This window comes from Chiloscyllium plagiosum, unplaced genomic scaffold (assembly GCF_037043375.1).
Source record: "Chiloscyllium plagiosum isolate Xiang-an unplaced genomic scaffold, Cpla_swu_hap1 HiC_scaffold_7, whole genome shotgun sequence".
Lineage (NCBI taxonomy): Eukaryota > Metazoa > Chordata > Chondrichthyes > Orectolobiformes > Hemiscylliidae > Chiloscyllium > Chiloscyllium plagiosum.
In genome coordinates this window covers 94,938,563-94,965,997 of record NW_028270145.1, presented here as the reverse complement: position 1 = coordinate 94,965,997, position 27,435 = coordinate 94,938,563, and the positions used below count along the sequence as shown (strand labels likewise).

The window sequence follows — 27,435 nt, the reverse complement described above, 5'->3', positions numbered from 1 at the left end:
CCATCTGCATGCTCCTTACTTAGCTTTTCTCTTCAATATGTTTCTCAAAATCTACGTCTTTGACCAGGCTTCTGAAAAATAACTATTATCACCTTTGTGGCTCAGTGTTATTTTGTCTTACAATGCTCTTGCACTAAAGCACTTGAAGATGTTTCACAAATTAAAAGAGCACTACATTGCCTTTTAAGTAGTCATGCACAGGGAACAGAGATCAACCACATTGAAAAAGAGAAATCGGGAATCCAAATGCACTGAGAGTATCTTTTGCTGTCATAAATTCAAGACTCAGACTTTGCACTTGCTCATTACTTCTTCATAGCCCTCAAATAAAAACAGTATTAACTCAGGAATAGTTAGTTGTGATGGTAGTTAGGGGGTGAGGCAAGTCAGAAGAAACAATGGCTAGCAAATCACCCAACACTTCATATTCAAAAACAGTTAGATAATTTATCAAAAACATTGTACAGCAAAACATTTTAAAAATATTAGTACTGTTCTATTTCTCAAAGTAATAGATTAAGCATGTCTTCACATACCAGGATTCAATGCAAAATTATCGATCAAGCTTTTCCAAGCAATGAAAGCTATTTTCTTGACAACTGGAGAGCCACTACGAAAACCCAATTCTTCCAAATGCAGTAGAGAATTAATAAAACTTCCTCCACGGTGCAATGACTTGTAGAGGAAAGAGATTAATTTGGTAAATTAAGAGAAAATAAAATGTAACTGTGGGTTAATCTGTGTTGCAGGTTTGACAACTTCCGAAACAAAATGGATGACATTTTGTAATCCCCATTATGCTAAACATACAAACACAATCTATAACTTTAAAAAAATGAATTGACCATAATTTAATGGGAAAGGTATGGAAGAGGATAGTTCTTGCCCTCATACCCATTCTAGATATGGATTTCAAAGCTGCAGATGAAGAAAAGGACATGCAATTAAAGCTTAATGTTTAATAGCTCAGAGACGAAGGTGTTCATGGCTCTTCTTCCTCACTTAAGTGAACATGGTAATGTCACTGACTAAGTAATTCAGTTGTCAAAACTAAAAAGGTCTGAAGGCAAGAGTCTAAAATTCAATAGCAGTTGAGAAGAATTTAAACCTAATAAATAATTCTGGAATAAAATGCTATGCTCAATAATGATTATCAACTATCAGATTGTTGTAGAAACCCAACTGGTTCACTACTGTCTGTTTATCAGGGAGAAAATCTACCATCCCTACTGGATCTGGGCTACATGCGACTCCAGATTTATAGCATTATGTTGCTGACTCTCAACTGACTTCTGAAACTGTGCTGCGCTGTATCAAATCTCTTCAGAAAAAAGGTACCACTTACTTCAGAAGCTCACATCACGAGAAGAATAAAAATTAACCATCTTTGGGGGTTAAAAAAAATGTTTTGTTTAACTGTGACTGGTTCAATACTCTTCGTTAGCTTCTTGGTCTTCAGTACAAAGGGATTGCAGTGCAGGAATAAGGACATCTTGCTACTATTGTAGAGGGCTTTTGAGAGACATATCTGGAGTATTGGGTGTAGTTTTAGTTTCATATTTAAGAGAGATATACAGTGCAACAAATGTTCATTAGATTGGTTCCTGAGGTTAGGGCATTACTTTGTGATGATTCTAGATTTAAGAAGGAGGAGGGATGATCTCGTTGAAGCACTCAATTCTTTCAACGTGCTTAGTTAAAAATCAAAACATCAGGTTTAGTCTAACAGGTATATTTGGAAGTACTGGCTTTCAGAGCACTGCTCCTTCATTAGGCAACTGTGGAGCAGGACAATGTGACATAGAACTTATAGCAAAAGAAAAGTGTCCTGCAACTGAAATGATATATTGAACAATGATTTTGCTCAATATATCATTTCAGTTGCATGACACTGTGTTCTTTTGCTACAAATTTGGTGTCTCATGGTCCTGCTCCACAACTGCCTGATGAAGGAGTACTGCTTCCAAATAAACCTGTTAGACTATAACCCAGTGTTGTGTGATTTTTAACTGTCAACCCCAGTCTAAAACTGGCTCCTCCACTTCAACGGGCTTGACAGGACAGGTACAGGATGTTACTCTGGTTGCAGGAGCAAGAACATCTAGGCAGAGTATCAGAGTATGGGCTGTACAATGAGGACAGAGAAGAGTAATTTCTTCACTCAGATTTAGGATTCTCTGCAATTATCTACCCTACTGGGTTATGGCTGGTCATTGTGAAAATGTTCCAAGTTGAAGAATGAATGGATAAAGGAACCAGGCAGAACACAGATGGAATGGAGAGGGCGGGGTGGGGGATTCCACGGTCAAGTCCTTTCTCGTGACTTTCGATATTCTAGAGAAATACATATGACTCCAATACTTAACAGCTTTAAGCAACATTATCAGCCACATAATTGAAAAAATAACAAATTTATCATCATCTATTTATTTAAAAGCAAATTCCAGGATAATCTTACCTTTCCCAAAAGTTTCACAAAGAGAGGCCACAATTTCAACACATAAGTTTCATTTTTTGTTGTGAAAAGTTTCTGGAGCTCTGGAATCATTTTCTGAAATGGTATAAAAGATTTTTAAGTCATGATTATAGCCTTCATCTTTTTAAAAGGCAAGTATGAAGAAACAAGGAGACATTTGCTGCACCAACTTGTTGCCCCACAGAATGAGGCTAAGGCTTAGGCTTGCACTTTGCCTTCCAAAACGGCAAGTCCAATAGTTCAGTAGACAGGATCCTCTTTAGTTAATCTGATTTAGCCACAGCAGGCTTTTATTTTTAAAGACAGATAAAACTTGGTGTTGATTAAGAGACAAATGATCAATTACGACACCAAAACAAAACTCTCAAGGTCCTTTGAAATATTGCCATGAATTTTATTCACCCACACGAGGGCACGGAAAAGCCTCAACCTAATACCTCACCTGAAATACAGTACCCAAGACTACAGAAATGTCAGGGACCACATTCCTCATTGTCTACCTGGATCTGTGCTCAAGTCTCTGAACCCACAACTTTCTAACTCAAGAGGCAAGAGTGCCACCACCAAGTCAAAGCTGATAGAGACACACAGGCACATCAAACAGACATGCAAATAGTAATGAAGATAAAATGGACATTCACATGTGTTTCCTCTGGATTGACACCCAAAGTGGACATTTACTTGGCAATCACAAAAGAAAACTTAAAATTAAAAATGCTTTGACATTCCAATGTTAATCAGTTAGCTAAAGAAATTTTGATTAAAAAGCAAAAGTCAAAATGCCAAGGATTCTTGCTCTCATACTTACTGAGATCATTAAGGGCTCAATTATGCCTGCAACCTCCTGCTGTTTTTGAAGGAGAAGTGGTAGGCTCATTTCAAGAGCTGTTGCTGCCCGTAACCGCACTTTGGGGGCTGAATGAACTACGAGGGGAAGTATTAGCTTGGCCCAACGAACAGCAGTTTCTCCCATCTGAACAGGTGTCTGTTCTATCAGCCTTCAAAACAGAAGAAGCAAAAGTTTATAAAAGCTACCTATAGAAACTTTTCTTAAACCACAAATAGATCTCACATGCTTTGAATAAAAGAAGTTTACAAATACTATTACATGACATGTTGAAACATCTTGATGGACCAATTAATTGCAAAGAGATTCAGAAGCTGCACCAATAGAGCATCCAACTTCTGGAAAAATATTTTTAAAAGATCTTAAACAAAACAGGATGAAGGAAAGCTTTTGGTATGCTTGCTTTCATTGGTCAGAGCACTGACTTTAGGAGCAGGGACATCTTATTGCAGCTGTACATGACAGTTGTGAGGCCACATGTGGAATACTGCATGCAGTTCAGGTTGGGGCCCAGAGGGGCAATTTTTTCCGCACAGGTGGTGGTGAGTGGCTGGAATGGGCTGCCAGAGGTACTGGTAGAGAGTACAATTTTGTCATTTAACAAACATTTAGACAGGTATATAATGGAGGGATGTAGACCGAATGTAGGCAAATAAGAAGTGTTTAAGTTGTGAAAACTAAGCAGCATGGGCAAGTTAGGCACAAGGGCCTGTTTCCATGCTGCAGACCTCTATGACTCTGACTCTATTTACCACCAGGAAACCATTGGTCATGTCCTGATAAAAGATTATACTAACAGTTAAGAATCAGCAGCTTTTCTAAGCTAATTGAGAGCCTAAGAGGTATAGTTAGCAAACTTGTACATATCACCAAAATTGGAGGTGTAGTGGACAGCGAAGGTGGTTACCTCAGATTACAACAGGATCTGGACCAGATGGGCCAATGGGCTGAGAAGTGGCAGATGCAGTTTAATTCAGATAAACGCAAGGTGTTGCATTTTGGTAAAGCAAATCAGTGCAGGACTTATACACTTAATGGTAAGGTCCTGGGGAGTGTTGTTGAACAAAGAGACCTTGGAGTGCAGGTTCATAGCCCCTTGAACGTGGACTTGCAGGTAGTTAGGATTGTGAAGATGGCATTTGGTATGCTTTCCTTTATTGGTCAGAGCATTGAGTACAGGAGTTGTGAGATCATGTTGCAGCTGTACAAGACATTAGTTAGACCAGTGTTGGAATACTGTGTGCAATTCTGGTCTCCTTCCTATCAGAAAAAAGTTGTGAAACGTGAAAAGGTTCAGAAAAGATTTACAAGGATGTTGCCAGGGTTGAAGGATCTGAGCCAGAGGGAGACATTGAATAGGCTGTGCTACTTTCTCTGGAGCGTTGGAGGCTGAACGGTGACCTTATAGAGGTTCATAAAATCATGAGTGGCATGGATAGGATAAATAGACAAAGTCTTTTCACTGGGGTGGGGGATTCCAGAACTAGAGGACATAGGTTTAGGGTGAGACGAGAAAGATATAAAAGAAACCTAAGGGGCAAGTGTTTCACACAGAGGGTGGTGCGTGCATGGAATGAACTGCAAGAGGAAGTGATGGAGCTTAGTACAAATGCAACACTTAAAAGGCACCTGGATGGGTATATGAATAGAAAGGGTTTGGAGGGATATGGGCCAGGTGCTGACAGGTGGAACTAGATTGGATTGGGATATCTGGTTGGCATGGAAGAGTTGGACCGATGGGTCTGTTTCCATGCTTTACATTTCTATGACTCTATGACATGCACCAAATCATCTTGATATGTTCAAATTTGGTCGGTTTTGAGAAATATAAAGTTTTTGTTTCTGGAGACTCAACTTTTAATCTTTTAGCTATGACAAGTACATATGTGAAAGAAAATCTTAAATTTTCAGTGTCATCAGGTTTGATGTTTGTTTAGATATAAATCAAGCACCAATGTCTGTGCAGACTTCTAATCATTTTATTATATAACACTGCAAAAGAATCTTTACAAAACATAGGACAATATTAAACCACAGTATTTGATATTGTAAAATGCTGGATGTAGGTTTGCTCGCTGAGCTGGAAGGTTAGTTTTCATAAGTTTCGTCACCACACTAGCCAACATCTTCAGTGAGCCTCCTACCTGTTCGTCCAATGTAGTGTTTGTTACAGTTCTTGCAAGGTATTTTGTAAATGATATTAATTTTGCTTGCTGTCTGTATAGAGTCTTTCACGTTCATTAGATGCTGTTTTAATGTGTTGTTGGGTTTGTGGGCTACCATGGACAAACAGGCAGAAAACTACCCACCAGGATATATGAACATCAACTAGCCACAAAACTATATGACCCACTCTCATTAGTATCCTTGCATATGGATGCGGAAGGATACCACTTCGACTGGGACAACATATCCATCCTATGACATGCCAAACAAAGCCACATATGAGAATTTTTGAAGCATGGCATTCCAACCATAACTCTATCAACAAACACACTGACTTGGCTCCGATTTACCACTCTGAGAAAAAGAACGGGAAATGACATCACTGGAGGAAATGATGTCACCACAGGAAATGACATCACCAACCCTAGGAAAATCAAACATGTAAATAAAAAGCAGGCTCGACCACCAGTGCTTAATTTGGAGACTCACTGAAGATGTTACGTAGTATGGCGATGAAACATCTGAAAACTAACCTTCCAGCTCAATGAGCAAACTTGCATCCATAACTTCAACCTGAGCTACAAATCTTCTCAAAACTTGCCAATCGTTAAATGTTCCCTGTCAAATACTATGTTCCCACCCCATTCAAAAAACACTGAATTCTTCTTTCTTGCAAAGTATCACTCCATCACCAACTTCCTGTACCTCTCCAAAGTCTTAGAAAATATTGCAGGCTCCCAAATCTGTACCCACTCCTGCAATTCCATGTCAGAGTCTCTTCAATCTGGCTTTTAGCCCCACCTCAGTATTGAAACGCTCTTGTTTGAAGTCTCATAACATTCTATCCCTTATTACCCTTCTCAATATACCTGCACCATAGGTAAACCAGAGATCATCAAAAACTTGGCATACAGTAACTCAAGTTATTCCAAGTCTTATTCATTCATTACCTACTAAAGAATCCACCGAAAAGAATACTTCCTTACTCTATGAAATCACTTTTTAAAATGCCAATTTTGTGACTAATTCTGCTTTGGTCCATGCTTACCTTATTATAAGATTTAAGGCTTCATGTTCAACAACCATTGACTGTTGATCTCTAGTTAATATCGTTTCCATTGCTGCAACTATATTTTGAACCTAACAGAAAAGCAAAACGTGAGCATTTTGGTAATTCATCAACACAAGCTTAAAATAAGCCTAAAAATAGGAGAAAGGTTAGGCTAAAATTGTCTTATTGTTTTAAAGTTGTACTGAATTAATAGTTCAAAATTATGTTTGGAGTTGCATGTATGCAACAAATTAGATACTGAACCAATTTTGACCAATTGATCAACTCACAGGCCACTAATTGAAATTTTTCAGGATTTTGTACGTTACTTGTGACATTTTCTCGTGGAAAAATTGAGTGATCTACTTTCTGGTTAAGTGAAGTTTGATCACGTGCTGGAATGTGGATTTGAATTACATTTAATTCACCTTTCAGCTGGGCTGAAACATTTCAGGATTTAAGAATTACTTTATAAATTTTGTCACATTAATAAATGCAGCAGCCAGTTTACAGATGAAATCCCAGGTGTGTTGGTGGTGGAAAGTGCTGGTCAGAATACAGGTGAACACATGGTTCTTCTTCAAACTACCTTGAAAGGAAGCATGTGACTCTCAGAACATGAGTAATAGTGAAGCTTTTATATTTATAGCATTATAATTTGATTATAGGTTAAACAATTTAAAGTATGAAAAAATTTACAAATTGGCCAATGCAGCAGAAAAGATTTGTCAAGAACTTTCAACAGTGGTAGCAAAACAAATCAAGGACTGCATGTGAATTGGACACTAGATATGGAGGCAGGACAGAAGGAGAAAAATAACAAATTACACAATGGTATGAATGAGATTTCCTCCCAATATCTTATAATAGGGACTTGCAGAAATGTGGAAAACTCAAGCAATTTAAATTCCACTTTTTCTTTAATATTAGTTATTTTCTACCAAAATTGTACATGCAAATTTGGGGACACACCTTTCTAACTTATGCTCAACATTACTTTGGACTTCAGTAGTGTTAGATTCGTTTTCATGACTATTTACAACTTCCCATACCTTGGACAGTAGCCAAATGAAGCTTAAGTTTAATTGTTATATATTTACTGTAGGCATATGTTCATAAACTCAACTTCTACGAAGCTCAACTACTGTAAATAACAATTTTCACTCTTAATCTTATTTAAATCTAAATAATTTTAGTCATTCCTTGGAAACTGACCTTCTAGAATTTCACAACTAATAGTTAAGCACTTCAAAAGGAACCCAACCCTAGTATGAATAAGGGTTTTGCATCCTGACAAAGGTGGATTTGAAATATCATACCAAACACATTTATATTAAAAAAAGTAAACTGTCACATGCAAACCTATAGAACATTAAGTCTGAATTATTAATGAAACATGGTATGCATAGCATTATAATCTGCTTTAGAGATTTGAACCAGATTATCCATCAAATTTAAAAGCTAAACCAAATTTGAACAATCATGTCTACTTGTGCCAGAGAAAGTTTGTGTCATTTAATATCCAGAGCACAAGACATATAAATACATGAGGTAAGAAACATCTGCTCATTTGCAGGAAACTCACCTCCTTCTCGACCACTTTGGTACAAAAATTTTGTTTTGATATAACCCACAGTGCTCTTGTACATGTGTTCTTATCAGCTGATTTGATTGCAATATCACAGAGTGTAACAATCAATTGCTTGGCTTCATGTTCTGCAAGTAAAATAAAGTCATTCTTAATTATATGGGAGGTCAACCCAAAAAGGTAATGACACTATTATGTATCAACATATTATAACATTCCCACAAGCCAGGGAACAGACTATCTTAAAACAGGTTTTAAATAAAGGCAGTTAGGCATTTTGTCATCATATATATAGTATCTTTACCAGAGTCAATCATTCCAAGACACTTTAACAGGATTATTAGAAAATCAGGTATGACTAAAAGATGACCAACTAGACCACAGAATTAGTTTTTTTAAAAAGGATTTTTAAAGTGAGGTGAAGAGATAGAGAAATGTAAGCAGAGCATTCCAGAATTTGAAGCCTAGCCAACTGAAGGCACAGCCAATGGTGGAACAATTAAAATTGGGAACTCGTAAGACCAAAATTAGAACAGTCCAGATATCACAGATTGAGAGGTTGGAGGAGACTTTAGAGACAGGGAGGATCAAGTGAAAGGAGGAGTGCAAAAACAAAGACAAGAATTTTGAGAATCACGATACTGTTGACAAGGAGGCAATGTAGATCAGCAAGCAGAGTTGTGAATGGTACTTTATAATTAGGAAAACTGGCACTGTATCAGAGGATAGAATGTGGGAGACAAGATAGAAGTGTGTAGGAATAGTCAAGACAAGGTAATGAAGGAATGACTGTGATAGATGAGCAAAGTTATGAGCAAAGTTGGGCAAAGTAATGGTGGCAGAAACAAGCAATCTTCCTGAAGACTGGATGCTCTTGGAAGCTCATCTCAGAGTTAAGTGTATCAAAAAGGATGCAAACAGACTGGCTTAAACTTAACAGACGCTGCACTAAAAGACAGATTCCAAGCTAAGGAAGAGCATTTGGAGCAGCGTCAAGATACAATACAATAGAAAACTACATATTATTAGATATTGGGAAGACTGCACTGAAGCAAATTTCTGTCATCCAGTATAGGATGGCAGATGAGCAGTCTGACTATTTAGCAACAATACAAGAATCAAAAGATGGTCATGTTAGAACTGGGAGATGGTGTGAGAAAATTAATGGTGTGCTTTTGAATGATGTTGCTCAGGCCTAGCATGTAGATAAAAATGTGGGAGCGGTTCAAGGTATAATCTTTGGGGGACACAAAAAGTAATGGTGAGGGAGCATAAAGAGAAGCCATTCTTATCTAAATGGTTCTAGTCAGAGTGAAACCAACTGAACTACCCAAATCAACAAGAAAGAGACTAGAACACAGGTCAAACCTGTCAGTTGCTGGAGGCAATTCAAGAAGAATGAGGAAGGAAAGATGGCCTCAGTCTCCTAAGATGCCATTTGTGACTTTGAAAACATCTCTTCTGGCTCTGTAGGAGTGGAAACCTAACTGGACGGATTTAAACATGGAGTAGCAGGAACGATGGACACCGATAAGGCACGTTACAGCTAGGATAAATAGACACTGTCTCTTCCCTGGAGGGGTGGGAGTCCTACACTAGAGGGCATAGGTTAAGGTGAGAAAGGAAAGATTTAAAAAAGGCACCCAAGGGAAAACATTTCCATGCAGACTGTGCTGCATGTATGGAATGTAGACAGGCAAGAGGGTGGAAGGGCACAGCAAGGCAGGAAGCATCAGGAGGTGCAGAAGTCAATATTTCAGGTGTAACCCTACTTCAGGGCTGAGAGTCAGTGTGGGGGGAAGCTGCAGATAAAGGGAGGTGGCAGGGCCAGGGTGGCGAAATGAGGATAGGTGAAGACAGGGAGAGGGTACAACCTGATTGGTCAATGGAAGGAATGAATCCGGTTGGTGGCAGGGAGTAGTGGAAGGGAGAGAGACGGGAGGGGCTGGGAAGGAAGGTTATTTGAAATTGGAGAACTCAAAGTTGAGCCCTCCGGACTGTAGGCTGCCCAGACGGGAGATGAGGTGATGTTCCTCCAAATTGTGATGCAGTTCATTGTGACAATGGAGGCGGCCAAGGATGGTCACGTTGAAAATGGAGTGGGAAAGTTAATTAAAAATGGGTGGTGACTGGGAGGTCCGGTCAGCCACAGTGGGCCCGGCTGAGATGCTCGGCGAACCATTCCTTAAGTTTACCGTTGTGGCAATGGAGGAGGCCAAGGATGGTCATACCTACTTTGCCTGTCTACTTTGGATTCCAGCATCTGCAAGCTTTTTTTGACTCTAAGCATGTATGGAATGAGCTAACAGAGGAAGTGGTGAAGGCTGGTAGAATAACAACATTTTAAAAAGGCATCTGGATAGGTATATGAATAAGAAGGGTTTGCAGAGACATAGGCCAAATGCTGGCTAATGGGCCTAGATTAATTTAGGATATCTGGTCAGCATGGATGATTTTGACCGAAGGGTCTGTTTCTGTCTGTACAACTTTGAGGAAAGGAAGGTTGGAGATTACTTCTGAACTGCAGTTTGCAAGACAAAAGGTTTTTTTTAAAAAAGAGGTGTAATGACAGCATATTTAAAAGAAAGGGACAACAAATCAAGAGAAGAACAGTATTGGCTAACATGGGACCAGAAGAGAAACCAGAACGGTCAAACATTCAGCGCAATTAGAAATGTGGGAAAAAAATTGAGAGTTTGTGAATTACATTGCTGTAGCAGGAGGAGGAGAGACTGGAGAGAAACTAGATAATGTTTGTGCTTAAGTCTCGTCCAAGAGGAGCACAACAGAAAATTTGGCCAGCTCAGTCCATGCAAGCAAACAATATGATAACGTTAGTGTATCAGATAATTTAGTTTTCTGCATTTTATAGTGAGCATTGCAAAAGAAAAGACAAGTCAAAACATTTTGTCTTGTGCTTACTAGTGCAATTTGCAAGAATGGCAAATTTACAAGGAAAACCAATGTTTACACTATATGGAGAAATGAGTGCTCAATAGTTGGGAAGTGAATTCTGCTTGGTAGAGGCATTATCATGGAGAATGCATTAGTAATGATGATATAATAACCTGTCAGGCTCATGTAAATGTTAAACAGGCAGGGTGACCTCCAGACTTCCTCTGAGCCATTTTTGGAGTTGACTCGGGTGCAGTGCATGCATGCACTTGTTCATTCGGGAATGCTTGGCCTCATTCCTGATGAAGGGCTTTTGCCTGAAACGTTGATTCTCCTGCTCCTCAGATGCTGCCTGACCTGCTGTGCTTTTCCAGCACCACATTCTCCACTCTGATTTCCAGCATCTGCAGTCCTCACTTTCACTTGTACGTTTGTTCAACCTGTAAAGAACAGTGTCAAGATGACTGTGGTGCTGGAAAAGCACAGCAGGTCAGATAGCATCCGAGGAACAGAAAAATCGACGTTTCGGTTGATTTACCTGCCCCTTGGATGGTGCCTGACGTGCTGTGCTTTTCCAGCACCACTCCAATCTTGACTCTAATCTCCAGCATCTGCAGTCCCCACTTCCACCCTGTAAAGAACAGAGCCTTGTGTACGAATAATTTCCAGTACACACAGGTGTATCTTTGCAAGCCCAACTGACAATCCTAGATTGGGTCACCAATTGGACACCCACATCTAATGTTGGGATACTGTTGCAAATTTTGCAAGGATGAGCTGATTCCATCTTGTTTGTTGCTAACAATCAAAAGGGATATGCTGTTTGATACAATCCACCAGTTTTTAGAATGTACGGCCTATATATATCTGGCCTTACATCAGCGTTGAAATTCATATGCCCCAATATGAATGCACGATGGGCAAAATACATTTTAGTCTAGTGGTGCATCCTGTTTATGGCGAACACGGCTTAGATTAGATTACTTACAGTATGGAAACAGGCCTTTCGGCCCAACAAATCCACACCAACCCTCCGAAGAGCAACCCACCCAGACCCATTCCCCTACATTTACCCCTTCACCTAAGACTATGGGCAATTTAGCATGGCCAATTCACATAATCTGCACATTTTTGGACTGTGGGAGGAAACTGGAGCACCCGGAGGAAACCCACGCAGAGAATGTGCAAATTCCACACAGACACGTTGCCTGAGGCGGGAATTGAACCCAGGTCTCTGGCGCTGTGAAGCAGCAGTGCTAACCACTGTGCCGCCCATTAGCCTGTGCAGCTACTGCAAATAAAGTAGTGTCAAACAGCTAGTTTCACCTGTTGCTCAGAACTTTGCAATACTTTACCCTTCATCTCAAGTTAGATTGGGTAGACTTAGACTTTTGGAGCCCAGAGTGACTTCCTTAGGATCATTCTTGACTTTACAAATGGATTAGGAGGTCTCTTGGACCTACTCAGACATTTAATAGAATGATGGCAGATATGTCTCTGTTTTGAATTTCATTTTATCATCTACTCTAATAATCTTTGATTCCCTTAACAAGAATCTACCTCTGCCCCAAAAGTATTTAATTAACTTGTTTCTACCACCTTCGGAGTTAGAGTAGAGAAGATTAAGAGATGACCTTACTGAAGTGTTCAAAATTATGAACAATTTTGACAGGGTAAAGAAGATGCCCTGTTTCCACTAGTTGGTATATCAGTAATGAGGGATCACGATTTCAAGACTTCCAGCAAGAGAATTAAGAGTGAAAGGAGAAACTTCTTTACTCAATTATTAGGATTTGAAATGTACTACCTGGGAAAGTGTTGCAGGTGGATTCTACGGGAAGTTCCAGAGGAGCTTGGATCTATATTTGCAAGTGATGAATTAGAGGGCAACATAAAGACTTAGGACTGGAGAATGGGATTGACAAGGCAGCTCTTTTGGGAGACGATACAGATACGGTGGGTTGAATGGCTTCCTTCTGTACTGCAAAACTCTGATTCTACTTACGCACACTAGTTTTATGCCAGGCAAATAATCAATATTACCCTCCATGCCACGAGCTTTCAATTTTCAAAAACTTTTAATGTAACACTTTATCAAATGCCTTCTGAAAATCCATGTATTGCATGTTTATGCCTCTCCTTTATATAAGCATGGGGAACTCCTTCAAAGAGTTCATGTGACCGGATCAGGATATCTATGTCCTGCATGAAGCCTTTATGTCCTTTGTTCCAGTGTCAAGCATGCACAATACAAAAATGGTAAGGGATTTCTTTTCAAGGCTACAATAATAGAATCAAACACAGAGTCCCAATGTGTATACTGATCACTGGGAGCAGGATTACAGTGACAATATGAGAAAACTCCCAGCTGATTCCTCAAATGTGCTAACTGAGGAAAAGGATTATTTGACTGGTCCATTTTGAAGGTGAATTTGAGCACAGCATATAGCACATTAAGACATGTGAGGAAACTCTGTGGTTTAAAATACACTCAATGTGTCCACAGATCAGATTTATGAGAGGCAGAATTTCAGCGTAATTCCAAGGACATTTCTCATGGCATCCAACAAAGATGTTTGAAAGAGTAGGGCTTAGTGGGGATACCACAGCAGCTCCATCTAAATAGTCATACAGCTATACAGCATGGAAACAGATCCTTCAGTCCAACTTGTCCATTCCAACCAGATATCCTAAATTAATCGAGTCTCATTTGCCAGCGTTTGGCCCATACCCCTCTAAATTCTATGTATTCATACATCCATCAAGAAGCTTTTTAGATGTTGTAATTGTACCAGCCTCCACCACTTCTTTTGTCAGATCACTGCATACACACACTACCCTCTGTGAAAATGTTGCCCCTTAGATCTCTTTTAAATCTTTCCCCTCTCACCTTTAGCCTATGCCCTCTAGTGTTGGACTCCCCTGCCCTGGGATAAAACTTTGGCCAATCACCCTATTCACGCCCCTCATGATTTTAGAAAGTTCTAAAGGTCACCTCTTAACCTCCAGGGAAAACAGCCCCAGGCTATTCAGCGTTGCATAATAGCTCAAACCCTCCAACCCTGGCAACATGCTTGTAAATCTTTTCTGAACCCTTTCAAGTTTCACAACATCCTTCCTATAGCAGGGAGACCAGAATCGAATGCAGTATTCCAAAATCAGCCTAACTAATGTCCTGTATAGCTGCATCATGGCCTCCCAACTCAATACGCTGACCAATAAAGGCAAGCATGCTAATACCTTCTTCACTATTCTGTCTCCTGCAACTTCACTATCAAGAAACTATGAACCGGCACTCCAAGGTCTGGCCATATGGTGTCATTAAAACTGGACTCAAATGCAAGGAATTGCTGAGTTAATTCAAGACAATGATGGCAAATCTAGATTGCCATGATATAATGCTACAGTGCCATGTATTGGGCTTCCTCGAGTGGCACATTGATGAATGGGCTAGCCATGTCAAATGATCAAACGAATACTGCAGGGCTATCTATATACAAGTATAATCGCAAATGTGAAGAAATCCCTTGCTTCACAAGCCAAAAACTTGCTCAAAACTGGTTGCAGTAATTCACCCAACCATTTGGCCTGCTCATGTTGTCTCGGACTAGTCACAAAAGAAATATGATTTTTGTGTGGGCTGTCCAAGATACACACATGCAGATGCAATGAGCCACAAGGACAAACTCTACCATATACATCAGTGGGCTCAGTAAATATCTTATTTTAATGTTCCATGGCAATGCCTCCATCAGAGCGTAATTGCCAACCAATCAGAACTCTTTCCATACAGTGCATATGTTGATTTCCCCTTGAAACAGTTTATTTTTTGCAAATTGTCCAAAAGAGTTAAAGACAAAAAGTTTGACAAACTACATCTCTTTACAGCAATACTCAAGTATCGTACGACTAAGTGACTAAAATTAGTAATTACTTTCACATGTTCAGTACATAAAAATATATAGCTGAAGTTTTATAATGACTTTAAGTGCATGAAGACAATTTCTATTAACTGTACCTGACAATCCAGCACTAATATTACTGTGAAAAACACAGAATCCCAAGGCCTGTAGTGCTGCGTTACAAAGTTCTGAATCCGAATTTGAAACGTGAGTCTTGATGGAAAGAAAAGAGACGTGAAGAGGAAAATTTCAACAACCCAGAAAGTTTTTACTTACAAACTATATGTAATTGATAAAAGCAACTTTTATAACAGAACAATAATATCAGCAATAAAGGTCTGCTTTAAAGATAAAAGGATAGAAGGAGGCAGAATAGATATTCTCTATTCAGGGTTTATAGAGTTTGACAATAAAATGCTAGTTAGATTCATAGAGATAAGTATATAAAATTTTGCTTTTCAAAATTCTCCCATGTCATTTTTGAGTGAAGGTGCATTAATTCTCATTTTGACTGTACAATTGTTGTTAAATCACAATCAACAGCAAATAAAGCCATTTGTAGAGTAAACAATGTTGGCGAGAGGAGGGAAGAGGTGGAGTACCTTATGAAGGCCAACTCAAAAGCGAGTTTTCTAAAAACAGAGTACAGCAAAGGAACAGGCCCTTTGGCCACTGTGTCTGTGCTGACCACAATACCATTCTAAACTGATCTCATCTGCCTACACATGGTCTGTATCCCTCTGTTCCCTGCGTGCTCATTTGTCTGTCCAGGCATCCATCATCCTCTAGACAAAAAATAAATTTGCCTACATATTACCTTTAAACTCATCTCACCTTAAACCTGTGTCCCCTAGTATTTAAGTTTCCACAGGGAATACAACTCCACTATCTATGCTTCTCATAATTCTACATAGGTCTATCAGGTTCCCTCCCCCTCTAATGACACTAGTGAAAACAATTAAGCTTGTCCAACATCTCTTTATTGCGACTACACTCCAATCTAGGCAACATCCTGGTAAACCTCTTTTGCATCTTCTTCAAAGCCTCTACAATCTTTCCTATAGTGTGGCAACCAGAGTGGTGCACAATACTCCAGATATGGCCTAAAGTTTTGCACAGCAGCAAAATGACTTGCCAATTTTTATAGGCAAAGCAAGGCAAGCATGCCATATTCCTTATCAACTTGTGTTGCTACTTCCAGGGAGCTATGGACTAGCCTCCTCAAGATCCCTCCGCATATCAATGATCTAAAGGGTCCTGACATTTACTGTATATTTTCCTCTTGCATTTGACTTCCCAAAATGCCTCACCTCACACTTCTCTGGATTAAGCTTCATCTGTCATTTGTCCAGCCATCTTTCCAACTGATCTATATCCTGCTGTACTCTGACAACATTCCTCACGAACCTCAACTTCACCAATTTTCAGTTTGTCTTCAAACTTATCAGCTAATCTACATTCTCCTCCAACTCTTTTACAAATATAAGAGGCCCCAGCATTGATCCTCAAGGACCACCAATGGTTACAGACCTCCAGCCAGATCACCACCACTCCACAATACCCTGTCTTCTTTGACCAAGCCAATTTTGTACCCATTAATTTCCAAATGCAAACAAATCCTGTCTTGAAAACCTTCTCTAATAATTTATCTAATCATTGATGCAGGGCTCACTCCATACAATAATAATCCAAGACCATCTTACTGTCCTTTTAAAACAAACTAACATGAGTAAATATTCTCCAGTCTTCCAGAGATCTCATCTGTGACAAAAGAGAATACAAAGATCTCTGGTAAGGCCCTAGCAATCTCCTCTCTTGCCTCCCTCAATATCCTGGGATAAATCCCATCAGGCCCTGGTGACCTATTGACCTTAATGTTTTTCAAGATACCTAATAACTCCTCCTTCTTAATATCGACATGCCTCAGAACATCAAGATACCCCTACCTAAATCTTATCATCATCCATGTCCTCCTTCTTGGTGAATACCAATGCAAAGAACTCATTAAGGACCTTACTCCATTACCCCACTCCTTTGGCTCCATAGATAAATTTCTTCTTTTATCCTCGCATGGATATACTCTTTCCCTAGCTACCTGCTTGCTCCTAATGCATATATAACGTCTTGGGATTCTCCATAATCCTACTTGCAGAGGACATTTCATGGTCCATTTTAGTCCACCTAATTCCTTGTTTAAAGTTTCTTCTTGCTTCTTTTGTATTCCAAGAGATTTCATTTTCCCATATGCTTCCTCTTCCTTTCTGACTGAACTTTAATATCTCTCAAGAGTTCCTAAATCTTGCCATCGTTATCTTTCGTCTTCAAAGGAACATACTGGTCCTGAATTCTGACCAACTCACTATTAAAAGACTCCGTCAGACCCAGGTTTGCCCTCCAACAGCTGATCCCAATTTATTCTCTTCAGTTCCTGCCTCATTGTTTAAAAAAGTCTTCCCCCAATTTAGTACTTTCACTGAAGAACCATTCTTAACCTTCTTCATAACTATCTAAAATTTACAGAATTTAGATCACTGTTCCCAGAATGCTTCTCCACTGATGACCTAGTCAGACTCATTCCCCAATACAAGGTTATTAAGACCCTTTCCCAAGCTGAACTATCTACAGATTCTGCCTCTTCTAAACCCCTGGCACTAGGGGAACCCTAGTCAAAATTGGACAAGTTTAAGAAGAATCATCCACTACACCAACCCTGCGACTTTTACATCTCTTCATAATCTGCTTCCTCCTGCTCGCTATTCTGATTTCTATAATATAACCACAAAGTGATTGCACCTTTCTTATTCCTGAGTTCTAGTCATATGGCCTTATTGGATGAGCCCAAGACGTCCTCTTTTAAATGGAGCTATGACATTCCTCTTAATGCAACGCCTCACCAATTTTACATTTCTCTCTCACCTGAAATATCTAAACCCTGGAATGTTGAGCTGCCAGTCCTGCCCTTCTCTCAACTAAGTTTCTGTAATGACTATATCATCATAGTTCCATATGTAAATCCATGCTCTAAGCTTATCTGCCTCACCTTTTTATATTTCCCACATTGAAATTAATATACTTCAGACTGCCTGCTGTGTTCATTAACTTGGTCCTGCCCGTTTTTCCAGTTAGACTTACTTAACATCTACATTCTCCTCAATCCCTTCACATGCTGACCTACTGCTCTGGTTCTCACCTGCATCACTGCTTCAAGAACAGCTCAAAAGAAAATTTTAAACATTTTATGTATTATATGTAACAACAGATTTACAAAGGGTGAAAAAGAGTTGACCTGAGAGAACTGCAATATGTAAATATTGAATAGACCAGACATGCCCATAATAAAAACAAGCAAACATTCTATGACAGGCAATTTAAATATTTATTATCTGTCCTGTTAACAATTGACAACTGAATCTCAACATGAAAATAAAATCAAATTTTAAAATATGCCACCCTGAACTAGATTTTCTAATATATACTGGTTCACAAACAAAATATTTCTACTGGTCAACACACAAAACATCACATTTTTCAGATGTCAGATTGTTACTGTTATACATACTTTGCAACCTATTTAAGATCCATTCAAAAATGTAACATGGAGTGACATCTCAGAACATAACAGAGAAAAAGCCTTTACATATCAAAGTAGTCTCAAAGATACAATATTATACCCCTCAATTGGTTTTGTTCCTAAATATTCACCCAGACCCCGTCAGAACTGAATAGCAGATTTGAAAAGGACAATATTTTTGTTGTATTTTTAGGAATTTAGAAACAGTTACAACTTCATACAACTATCCTGTTCTAGTGACACACCCCACTAACAGTAGCAGGCAATAACTTTTTTTAAAATTTTGAACCACATAAATAAAGCAGTCAAAATCCCTGTGTATAACGCTTTTCCAAACAACTTTAAAATTCTCTGTCAGCAAGAGGAATATTAATTGTTTAGTTCTTCCCAAGCTCTCAAAGGTGCTGTTCCATCTAGTCACCAGAAAGCAATTAAATATAGTCTGGTGATTCCTCTCCCTAGAAAAGTGCCTTTCCACAAGGTACCTTCACTCAGGATAGCATGACAAATCCAGAAATAAGTGACTAACCGTGTCTCATAATTTAAGAGACAAAGTGCAAATCATGATCTTGACAAGATAGCAAGAAAGGTACTCTCCAAATAAGATGTTAATACACATTTGACAGAATACAGCTTCAACAATTTCATTATGAACAAATAACGAGAAACTAATATTGCTCTGATCGTTTCACTGGTGTGTATTGGGGTGAAAATAACTTACTTTGAACACTCCACAGATGCGAGGAAACTGTTTGCCAACTGCAGTTGCAAATTCTTTCCCATCCTCTCCACTCAGACGGCTGAAATACAGAATAGATACAACCAGTTAAGTAACATTTACAAGTGTGGTTTAGATTTGGAAACAACTGTATTTATATTTTCAATTTGAATCAGCACCCATATGATATTTGCATATCCAGCATCACCTTTGTAGATCATCAGAAATCACTCCCATCAAATCTATGTTGTAACTCCTCAATGTCCAAACTTATTTGCTTTAGACTATTTGGACTCAAAAAGGGAAGAGGTGATCACTAACTGAAGTAAACTCTAAACCAAAAGGCAATAAGTTTTCCTTTCAAACAGAAATTTGCAATATAAAGCCTTTCTGCGAGGCATACTTTGCTTTGGGGATGGGTAAAACTTAACCTTAAATATATTCCTTTTAATATAATTTTGTCATTGCAGAATTAATTTTAGTGAATGAACTCAAGTCTGCAACCACTGCCACCCAAAAGCCAAGGAAGGGAGATGGATGGAATCACCACCATCTGAAAGTTTAAGTCACAAACCACCTGATTGGAACCATATCATTCCTTCAGTGTCACTGGGTCAAAATCCTGGAACTTCCTTCCTAACAGTCCTATTGGTATACCAACACCATACGGATTGCAGTGGTTCTAGAAGCTGTTTGCTGCTACTTTCAAGTGCCATCATGAACGAGCAATAAATGTGGCCTTGTCAGCAACATCTATATCCAGTGAAAGAATAACAGTGTGACTTGGTTGTTAACTGGCTGAAAAATTAAAATGTCCCCCATATATACCATTATTATTGCAATGAAACAATTAATGTGATACTCTTATAAATTCTTTCCACCTCGAAGAAACTGGTGAAAACACAGCAAATTATTTGCACAAGAGATTCTGTATACCATTTCTTCTAAATGTGCTGAGTAAGGCAGCAATGAGCCTATTACTTAATATTGCTGAATTGTTTTATATACTGACCTGGCAATTGTAAGGTAAGCATCCACTTGCTCCGTGGATGAAACAGATATATCTTCTAAGATTTCCAACAGCGGCAGTAAGCCAGAAACTACTGGGTGAGCAGTAGCCATCATTCTTGTGCTTGCAATTCTGCCAGGTTAGAGGTAAAAAAGGGTACTGATTAATCAAACATCTTCTTATAAATACATCTGAAAATTTTCTAATCTCCACATGCAGAATTTCAATGCCACATTCCAATTACACTTTTCTAACTTCAGCCCTAAAAAGAACAAATTTCAGTAAATCCTGATAAACTTTACTTATAACAATTTAAATTTACGCATTTTATGTACAATTAACAAATCATTCTATTGCTATGCAACTTGAAGACAGCAAGAACTGCAGATGATGAAAGGCAGAGTCAACAGATGTGAAGATGGGGAAAAGTCCACCAGGTCAGACAGCATCCAAATAGCAGTAAAATCAATGTTTCAGATCAAAACCCTTCATCAGGGCTGAGGAGGGGGCGAGAGCCCGATACTTCTGGGCTTCGTTTTGAAGGTACGTAAACATTGCAAAATTAAAACTTTCACTCGTCATTAACAAACATTAGCATAACATGATTCTTGAAGGAGCATGAAGAAACAGTCAATCAGGAAGACTGATTTGAATCTGAGGAAGCTGCAAAGTTAAAGTCACCTCAATAGCAGTCACTTCTTAACTTTACCCAGGGTTAACTAAATAAACTCAGCATCTGTACTTTAAAACATCTCCGACACACTTCAAATAATGGGACATTTGAAGTAGCAGTGAAAAGATCAACATTTTGATTCTACAAAGCGTAAGAGTAAAGAAACTTGCAATAGATATGCACAAGACAATGATGAAGCCACTGCTGGCTGTAACTTTTTGTTGCTGATAGGCTATGGAGTACTCTGCTTAGTTTCATGATAAAGTTATCATGAGATACTTGGAACGATAAACTGTTAACAGAAAAGGTTAAAAGAAGTTTTTTAGTTGCTTATAAAGTTACAAAGAACTTAGTAAACAAGAAAACAGAATTTATTTCTGTTTTGGATTTAATGACAAGAGCTTATCAACCTAAAAATGAAAGTTGAGAGCAAGGATTAGTAATAGTGTATTTCCAACAGTTGTTTAGTTGAATATTTGAGGCACAAATTTCATTCTTCAAAAAGGTAACATTTAATCTTCTCGATAGAAAATAGATTTTAAAAGCTTTCCTTTCATATCCAATAGTATTTGACAAGAAAGGAAAGATAGATAATGACTTGCAGAGAAAGAATAATGACTTCAAAAAAAGAACATGATGGAGGATCTTGACTGTGCCACTAGAGCCAGCAGAGCTAAAGAGGCTCAAATTGTTTCCTTAAACTGTGAATTCCCAGGTAATTTGACGATCTGATTTTTCCCTTTCATAAAGCTTTCAAATAGCATTCTAGTGGACTTTCACCTTAAACCACTACAGTCTTTATGGTGCTTTTCCAGTGCTGCCAAGCAGAAAATTATAGCGACACATTAACAGCAGAATGACAACACATGACTACAGGAATGGTGCAGGAAGGAGGGTTTCAGATACCTGGATAATTGGGGCTCATTCTGGGGTAGGTGAAACCTCTACAAACAAGACGGTCTACACCTGAACCAGAAGGATCGAAACTCAGCATGTCAGACACTCTTTGTCCGCAAAAAGAGTGTAAGTGTCAAGTTCAATATGACTGTTATTTAGAACCAATTCCTCAGGGGAAAATCGATAGGAGCCATGCTTGTGGCACTGCAGTAATTCATCAAATCGGAAGGAGAGGAAGAAGAGAGGAGGAGAATAGTGATAGGGGACTCATTCATTTGGGGAGCAGACAGGCAGATGGCATGTTGCCGCCCTGCTGACATGGTCTGTATTGGTCCTAATGACTTAGGTAGGGAGATGACCGAGGTGACAGTGGGGGAGCACTTTGGGGCCAGCAACCATAATTCTATTGGTTTTAAAATAGTGATGGAAAAGGATAGACCAGATCTAACAGTTGAAGTTCTAAATTGGAGAAAGGCCAATTTTGACGGTATTAGGCAAGAACTTTCAAAAGCTGATTGGATGCAGATGTTCACAGGTAAAGGGACGGCTGGAAAATGGGAAGCCTTCAGAAATGAGATAACAAGAATCCAGAGAAAGTATATTCCTGTCAGGGTGAAAGGAAAGGCTGGTAGGTATAGGGAATGCTGGATGACTAAAGAAATTGAGGTGAAAATGTGTTGCTGGAAAAGCACAGCAGGTCAGGCAGCATCCAAGGAACAGGAGAATCGACGTTTCGGCCTTAAGCCTGATTTCCAGCATCTGCAGTCCTCACTTTCTCCTTAAAGAAATTGAGGGTTTGGTTAAGAAAAAGAAGCATATATCAGGTATAGACCAGATAGATCAAGTGAATCCTTAGAAGAGTATAAAGAAAGGAGGAGTGTACTTAAGAGGGAAATCAGGAGGGCAAAACGGTGACATGAGATAGCTTTGGCAAAAAGAATTAAGGAGAATCCAAAGGGTTTTTACAAATATATTAAGGACAAAAGGGTAACTAGGGAGAGAATAGGGCCCCTCAAAGATCAGCAAGGCGGCCTTTGTGTGGAGCCACTGAAAATGGGGGAGATACTAAATGAATATTTTGCATCAGCATTTACTGTGGAAAAAGATATGGAAGATATAGACTGTAAGGAAATGGATGGTGACATCTTGCAAAATGACCATATTACTGAGGAGGAAGTGCTGGATGTCTTGAAACAGTTAAAGATGAAAAACTCCCCAGGACCTGATCAGGTGTACCCGAGAACTCTGTGGGAAGCGAGAGAAGTGATTGCTGGGCCTCTTGCTGAGATATTTGTATCATTGATAGTCACAGGGGAGGTGCCAGAAGACTGGAGATTGGCAAACGTGGTGTCACTGTTTAAGAAGGGTGGTAAGGACAAGCCAGGGAACTATAGACCAGTGAGTCTGATGTCGGTGGTGGGCAAGTTGTTGAAGGGAATCCTGAGGCACAGGATGTACATGTATTTGGAAAGGCAAGGATTGATTAGGGATAATCAACATGGCTTTGTGCATGGGAAATCATGTCTCACAAACTTGATTGAGTTTTTTGAAGAAGTAACAAAGAAGATTGATGAGGGCAGAGCAGTAGATGGAATCTAGCTGGACTTCAGTAAGGCGTTCAACAAGGTTCCCCATGGGAGACTGAGGGGTGACCTTATAGAGGTTTACAAAATTATGAAGATTAGATCTCATGGAATACAGGGAGAACTAGCCATTTGGATATAGAACTGGCTCAAAGGTAGAAAACAGACGGTGCTGGGGAGGGTTGTTTTTCCAGACTGGAGGCTTGTGACCAATGGAGTGCCACAAGGATCAGTGCTAGGCTCTCTACTTTTTGTCATTTACATAAATGATTTGGATGCGAGCATAAGAGGTACAGTTAGTAAGTTTGCAGATGACACCAAATTTGGAGGTGTAGTGGACAGCGAAGAGGGTTACCTCAGATTACAACAGGATCTTGACCAGATGGGCCAATGGGCTGAGAAGTGGCAGATGGAGTTTAATTCAGATAATTCAGGTGCTGCATTTTGGGAAAGCAAATCTTAGCAGGACTTATACAGTTAATGGTAAGGTCCTAGAGAGTGTTGCTGAACAAAGAGACCTTGGAGTGCATGTTCATAGTTCCTTGAAAGTGGAGTTGCAGGTAGATGGGATAGTGAAGGTGACGTTTGGTATGCTTTCCTTTATTGGTCAGAGTATTGAGTACAGGAGTTGGGAGGTCATGTTGCGGCTGTTCAGGACATTGGTTAGGCCACTGTTGGAAAATTGTGCACAATTCTGGTCTCCTTCCTATCGGAAAGATGTTGTGAAACTTGAAAGGGTTCAGAAAAGATTTACAAGGATGTTGCCAGGATTGGAGGATCTGAACTATAAGGAGAGTCTGAACAGGCTGGGGCTGTTTTCCCTGGAGCGTCGGAGACTGAGGGGTGACCTTATAGAGGTTTACAAAATTATGAAGGGCATGGATAGGATAAATAGGTAAAGTCTTTTCCCTGGGGTCAGGGAGTCCACAACTAGAGGGCATAGGTTTAGGGTGAGAGAGAAAAGACATAAAAGGGACCTAAGTGGCAATTTTTTCACGCAGAGGGTGGTACGTGTATGGAATGAGCTGCCAGAGGATGTGGTGGAGGCTGGTACAATTGCAACATTTAAGATGCATTTGGATGGGTATATGAATAGGAAAGGTTTGGAGGGATATGGGCTGGGTGCTGGCAGGTGGGACTAGATTGGGTTGGGATATCTGGTCGACATGGACGGGTTGGACCGAAGGGTCTGTTTCCATGCTGTACATCTCTATGACTCTATGTGGTATTGAAACAAATTAAGGAGGTAGGTAGTAAGTTACCAAGCCAGACCTCAACTATAGCAATTTCTGGAGTACTCCCAGTGCCTGGTGCAAGTGAGAAAAGAGCTAAGAAGAAAAAGGAGATGGATTTATGACCGGAAGGAATCTAGATTCCTGGGACAGTAGGACTCGTTTTGAAGGCGGCTGCACCAATAAAAGCTGGAACAGAGCACCTTGCAGGCTGTTTTGCTAGTGCTTTAAAAGGTTTTAAAGTAACTTCGCAGAAGTGTGGGAACCAAGGGAGAGAAAATCAGGTTTCATAAATCACACATACATCTGGTACTCGCATAGACAACAGCAAGTTTGTAAGTGAAGTCAAAATAAGGAAGAAAAAAATTGAGTCTAAATGAGGGTTTCTGTGCACAAATATAAATAACAATGGGGCGTTTCAGGCGTTGATTGCCATCGGAACTTTGGTGCTGTGATGGTAACAGATCTGGCTCAAGGAAAGCGAAGACTTGATGCTAAATATTCCTGGGGAATATTCAGGGCCGGGGGGGGGGGGGGGGGGGGAGAGAAGGTCAGGGCCGGGGTGTTGGAGGCAGCGGGGGGAGGTCAGGGCCACAGGGTGTTGGGAAGGGGGGGGGGAGGTCAGGGCCACAGGGTGGGGGGCAGGTCAGGGCCACAGGGTGTTGGGGGGGGGAGGGTGTTGGGGGGGGGAGGGTGTTGGGGGGGGGGTGGGGGCAGGTCAGGGCCACAGGGTGTTGGGGGGGGGGGGGTGGGGGCAGGTCAGGGCCACAGGGTGTTGGGGGGGGTGGGGGAGGCAGGTCAGGGCCACAGGGTGTTGTGGGGGGGGGGGGGGGGCAGGTCAGGGCCACAGGGTGTTGGGGGGGGGGGGGGGGAAAGAGAAGAAGTCCATGGCCGGGGTGTTGGGGGAGAAGGGAAGGCGGCCATGGCCGGGGTGTTGGGGGGTGGGGGATGGAGAAGGCCATGGCCGGGGTCTTTGGTGGGGGGGGGGGGGCGGGAGAGAAGAAAGAGGCCAGGGCCGGGGTGTTGGGGGGGGGGGGGGGGGCGAGGGAAGGCGGCCATGGCCGGGGTGTTTGTGGGGGGAGGGGGAGAAGAAGGCGGCCATGGCCGGGGTGTTTGTGGGGGGAGGGGGAGAAGAAGGCCACGGCCGGGGTAGAGGATACGGCGGGGAAGGGGTGCGGACAGAACGGTCTCCCTCTCTCGAGCACACACTCACCGCCTAGCTGGCCTCCTCTATCCAGACATCGCCCGCCTCGTACAGTCCGTAAGGACGATCGGTCGCTGAAGCCACCGTCACCGCCTCCCGCTGTCGCCTGAAGGAATGTTCGCGAACACTCCGCACTGCCCGAGACAAGCCGCTCGCGCGAACCCGCGGGAAAGAAAAATACTCGCGCCAAAGAGAGCGGGCAGCCTGGGTAACGACCTTTCACCCCAGCAACCATCACCGCCTCCCCACCCCCAAAAAACAAAAACGTTTGAAATAAAGAGGGATGAAAAATAAAATCCAACCACACACGGGTAGAGTTGCGTCTCGGGTTAAAGCGAAATTTAAAATATAAAAGAAATTATACAATCGCTCAGTCAGAGTTGGATGGAAAGTTGACCATTTGTTGGCGCACATGCGCCTAGTTGAGCACTCAGTCTCTGTGTGTATGTGTGTATTCCAGAGCTTGGGAACCGGCTGCTGGACTGAGATGTCATACTGTCATTAGACAATGATTCGGAGGTGCCGGTGTTGGACTGGGGTGTCCAAAGTTAAAAATCACACAACACCAGGTTATAGTCCAACAGGCTTAAAGGAAAGCTAGTGTGCTTCCAATTAAACCTTTTGGACTATAACCTGGTGTGTGATTTTTAACTTTGTCATTAGTCTAGTGATTCAGAACCCTAATTCTAACCTGAGGTTAATGTTGTGGGAAACCAAAAACAGAAATTGCTGGAAGGAACCCTGCCATCACAGTGAGGAAGAAACAACTATTTGAGTCTGGTAGGACTCTTAGAGTCATAGAGATGAACAGCACAAAAACAGACCCTTCGGTCCAACCGTCCATGCTGACGACATATCCCAAACCAATCTAATCCCACCTGCTAGCATGGCCCATATCCATTAAACATTTCCTATTCATATACCCAAGTAAATGCCTCTTAAATGTTGCAACTGTACCAGCCTCCACCACTTCCTCTGGCAGCTCATCCCATACCTTTGCATGAAAACATTGCCCCTTAGGTCTCTTTTATATCTTTCCCCTCTCACCCTAAACCTATGCCCTCTAGTTCTGGACAACCCAATCCCAGGGAAAAGTCCTTGTCTATTTATCCTATCCATGCCCCTCATGATTTTATAAACCTCTATAAAGTCACCCCTCAGCCCCCTCATGCGCCAGGGAAAACAGCCCCAGCCTCTCCCTATAGCTCAAATCCTCCAACCCTGGCAACATCCTTGTAAATCTTTTCTGAATCCTTTCAAGTTTCACAACATCTTTCCAATACGAAGGAGACCAGAATTGCACGCAATATTCCAACAATGGCCTAACCAATGTCCTAGAGAGCCGCAACATGACCTCCCAACTCCTGTACTCAATATTCTGACCAATGAAGGAAAGCATACCATAAGTAATCTAATCTAATCAAGCGCCTTCTTCACTATCTTATTTACCTGCAACTCCACCTTCAAGAAGCTATGAACCGACACTCTAAGGTCTCTTTGTTCAGCAACACTCCCAAGGACCTTACTATTAACTGTATAAGTCCTGCTAGGATTTGCTTTGCCAAACTGCAGCACCTCACATTTATCTAAATTAAACTCCATCTGCCACTTCTCAGCCCATTG

General features: G+C 40.7%; 1 protein-coding gene across 7 annotated transcripts in view; it reads right to left on the bottom strand.

Moving 5' to 3' along the window:
- The window catches only part of rif1 (replication timing regulatory factor 1), a 97,066-nt gene extending 70,971 nt beyond the window's left edge, over window positions 1–26,095 (bottom strand). For 5 of the 7 annotated variants that reach the window (XM_087989272.1, XM_087989268.1, XM_087989269.1 and 2 more), the window contains exons 1-9: window positions 25,822–26,095; window positions 20,227–20,355; window positions 19,218–19,296; window positions 15,042–15,138; window positions 8,126–8,256; window positions 6,538–6,629; window positions 3,285–3,474; window positions 2,459–2,551; window positions 537–675 (exon numbers count right to left, since the gene is read on the bottom strand). In XM_087989272.1, the coding sequence (XP_087845398.1) occupies window positions 537–675; window positions 2,459–2,551; window positions 3,285–3,474; window positions 6,538–6,629; window positions 8,126–8,256; window positions 15,042–15,138; window positions 19,218–19,296; window positions 20,227–20,339 (934 nt within the window). In that variant the 5' untranslated portion in view covers window positions 20,340–20,355; window positions 25,822–26,095. The remainder of the gene's footprint in view (window positions 1–536; window positions 676–2,458; window positions 2,552–3,284; window positions 3,475–6,537; window positions 6,630–8,125; window positions 8,257–15,041; window positions 15,139–19,217; window positions 19,297–20,226; window positions 20,356–25,821) is intronic. The other 2 variants (XM_087989266.1, XM_087989267.1) reach the window with 1 other exon arrangement.
- Window positions 26,096–27,435: the final 1,340 nt, after the last annotated feature.